The following is a 3,324-nucleotide window of genomic DNA, read 5'->3' on the forward strand; positions in this document are numbered from 1 at the left end:
TCTCCCCGCCTCCGTAGCAGCGCTGGCTGGGGATGTCCGATTGCTGGCTTAGGCCCACTTCCTGCGAGGGGACCTAAGCTGGCAATTGGACATTCCCCAAGGGCTCCCGGACTACGAGAGGGCATAGGCCGGGCTGAGGCACACCCCCCCACCCAAAGTGCACGAGTTTTGTGCACCAGGCCTCTAGTCATTTTATAATCACAGGAAATTTTATTTTAAACATTTGAATTTTCCATATTCATGATAGCCACATTCTTAATTTTAATAAGCTACTATACCTGCCTCATAAAAAAAAAAGAGCACTGGAAAATATACATAAAAATAATTTTGATAATTCAATCTTTGAGTATCACAGAAGCATATTAAAATTCTCCTTCATGAATACAAAAACCTTTGAAAGTCCAAATTTTAAATCTCTTATGCTTAGGAAATTGGATATTTTTAAAAATCACTGATTTTCATATATCAAATCTAAGTGGTACTAGTACTATTTAATATGAAAAAATAAAAAATGATATGAAAATTAGCAGTAAGAACAGATTATGTCATATGCAGTATGAATTAAATTAAAGGTATAAATCCTTGATTAAAATTATGAAATTTCTAGTTTTATAGAAACTAATAAAAGAAAATGGGAATACCATAAGGGGAGAAAGGAGTTTAGAGCAGGTTTTGGTACCTGAAAGCTATGGACTCCAATATTGCTCGTACAAGATGGTATTTACTAGTGGAAGGCTTCAAACCCATAAAAGAGGCACAAGCACAGGGGTCATTTAATGGAGCCTAAAGTAAGAGATAGTAAGAATATATTATTATTGTTCTAAGTCACATCTATAGACTTAAAGACATATTATTCAATAAAAATGAACACATTAGAAAAAAATCCCTATTATAGTTAAGTAGCTTTAAAATAAATAACAGTCCAAAATTATATTAAATATTACCATAACTTTTTAAAAGGGCTTGAGCAAGTTTGAGAACTGACATGGGACTTACCTGGGCCTTCTGTTTGAGCTCATACCAAGAAAAGGCACTGCGGTACAGAGTGACCAATTATTAACAGCCCAGCTTTATTAATGAAGGCAATGAAAAATAGTCCTTGTACCCCCTTCTCTCCAGTTGTAGGGTTTTTACACATAAAGTTGTTCACTGCATAAAGGAGCTTTTCGAGGACATAAGTTAGACTCAAGATAAAGAACAATAATGCAAAAAATATGTTTTTCAGTGTCATAACTTATACCCAATATGTCACCAGACACTCAATCGAGTACTCAATTTCTTAGCTTACAGTCTTGTTGTCTAATATGAGAAATGACCCAGCCTAACATCTGTCTTTAAAAGAGTCAAAATCTTGCCCTGGTTGGTGTGCCTCAGTGGGTTGGAGTGTCATCCTGTATACCAAAAGATTGTGGGTTCCATTTCCGATCAGGACACATACCTAAGTTGCAGGTTTGATCACTGGAGGCAACTGATCTCTCTCTCTCTCTCTCTCTCTCTCTCTCTCTCTCTCTCTCTCTCTCTCCCTATTCCCCTCTTTCCAAAATGAATAAACATAACCTTGAGTGAGGATTACACAAATTTCTTTTAAAGAGTCAAAATCTTGAGCTGGATGTATTCATCAGATGAAATTTGTATTCATCATATGAAATTTGTATTCATCTTTGAAATGCAAGACAATTTTGGAACAGAAAACAGATTCCTGCCAGGCTTGCAGTCTCACGGGGAAGCAGAGGAGTTCCGGCACACTTACATAAGGTCATGACAGGGACATGCCAGTGCTGTCAGGAACTGATGGTCCCTAGAAAAAGTACCTGCTAGTTTCAAGCACTCACATATCATCTCTTTACCTGGAAAACTTTCTACCACCCCCTTTTCCTAGTCAATCTTACTACCACTCTAAAACTTGGCTCAGCTTCCTCCAGGAAAGTTCCTGACCCCAGAGACTAGACAAGTCCTCAATGATATGTTTCTGTGGAAGCCTCTAACTTCCCATTACATCAGGTGCCACAGTTTATAATCACAGGTATGTATGTGTGTTTGTGGAAACTCCACTGTTTGTGGCCCTCCATAGGGGATCCACACACATCTGCTCATTGATACACATTGAATCAATGAACAAACAATACTTTTCCTAATTACTTAACTGAAGAAATTCTACATTATATTTTATCTTTACTGTAGCTATAATTTTCCTCCTATTGTGAATTTATCTTGGTAATTTTCAAGTTCATTAATATCTTTTGATGATTCACTCAGTAAAAGTTGATTTATACAGTGAAGCTGGTCTACAAAGATAGGCTAGACTCTGCCAGTTCATTTAGTCCCTAGGATGCAATGGGGTTTCTCTGAAAAAAAAAATTACTTCTTCCAATCTACCACATAAAATTCTGATATGAATGGCTTGAAATCACTTTTGTACAAATAACTATGAACATAATTTACTATAACTAATACACCAATTTGAGGGATAATAAATTCCACCGAAGCCTAAAAATCCCTTGATAGGTTACAATATCCCTGCATTAGTTAGTCCAAGGGACTCTCTCTGGAATGATATGGCAGAAAAAAACACTGGGAAGGTCCTTTTCACGTGCTGCTCATACCTGGTCAGGGCAGACAGCCACCAGTCACCCCTCCAATATATCAGTGCCACTGCCACCGAGTGGGCCTCCCAGAACCAACCACCAACCAGGACAGCACAACCCGGCCAAGTTCTGTTTGGTACCCTAAGCAAAACTTGCAGACTCCTGCCCTGCCCTGCCATGCACAGACTGTCCAGCTGGCAGGCCTCTCACCATGGGGACTTTGGCCCAGGTGTGGGGCCTTGTGGGCAGTGAATGTGAGCAGGCTTCTGTCCCAGTCCACCGTGACCTGACAGTGCATTCCCCTGGTACCTGCTGTGTCATTCTGCTGTCTTGGTATCTACACTCTGCCATGAGAGAGTATGGCAGAGGTGACTATAACCTGGACCCAGGAGTCAGGACATTTAATCCTAAAACCAGAGCTGCTGCTCAGTAGTGTGTGAGATTGGGCAAGTGATTTAACAGCTAACCCTCAAGTCTCCAGTCTTCAGAGCAGGATCCAAAGAGTATCTCATGTGTTACTGAGGAGTAAATGAGATAATGCATGTGAAAAATTTAGGACAGAGCCTGACACACAGTAAGAATTCACAGCTTAGCTACCACTACAATCTTTATTTTACCCACCCCCCTCCCACTACTACTAACTTTCTTCACAATCCTTTCACTGCACCATCTAAATGCTTCCTTCTATTGTAAATAGATTCCCCTAACCCAGTGGTCGGCAAACTGGGGGCTTGCGAGC

General features: G+C 40.0%; 1 protein-coding gene across 5 annotated transcripts in view; it reads right to left on the reverse strand.

Annotated features, from left to right (window-relative positions):
- GK5 (glycerol kinase 5 (putative)) overlaps positions 1-3,324 on the reverse strand; it is a 132,054-nt gene that overhangs the window by 36,260 nt on the left and 92,470 nt on the right. For all 5 annotated transcript variants that reach the window (XR_002828495.1, XM_023751449.1, XM_023751450.1 and 2 more), the window contains one exon: positions 680-783. Coding sequence is in view for 4 of the 5 variants with exons in the window: in XM_023751449.1 (XP_023607217.1) it covers positions 680-783 (104 nt within the window). In the remaining variant the exon portion in view is untranslated. The remainder of the gene's footprint in view (positions 1-679; positions 784-3,324) is intronic.

The sequence above is a fragment of the Myotis lucifugus genome, unplaced genomic scaffold (assembly GCF_000147115.1).
Source record: "Myotis lucifugus unplaced genomic scaffold, Myoluc2.0 scaffold_21, whole genome shotgun sequence".
Classification (NCBI taxonomy): domain Eukaryota; kingdom Metazoa; phylum Chordata; class Mammalia; order Chiroptera; family Vespertilionidae; genus Myotis; species Myotis lucifugus.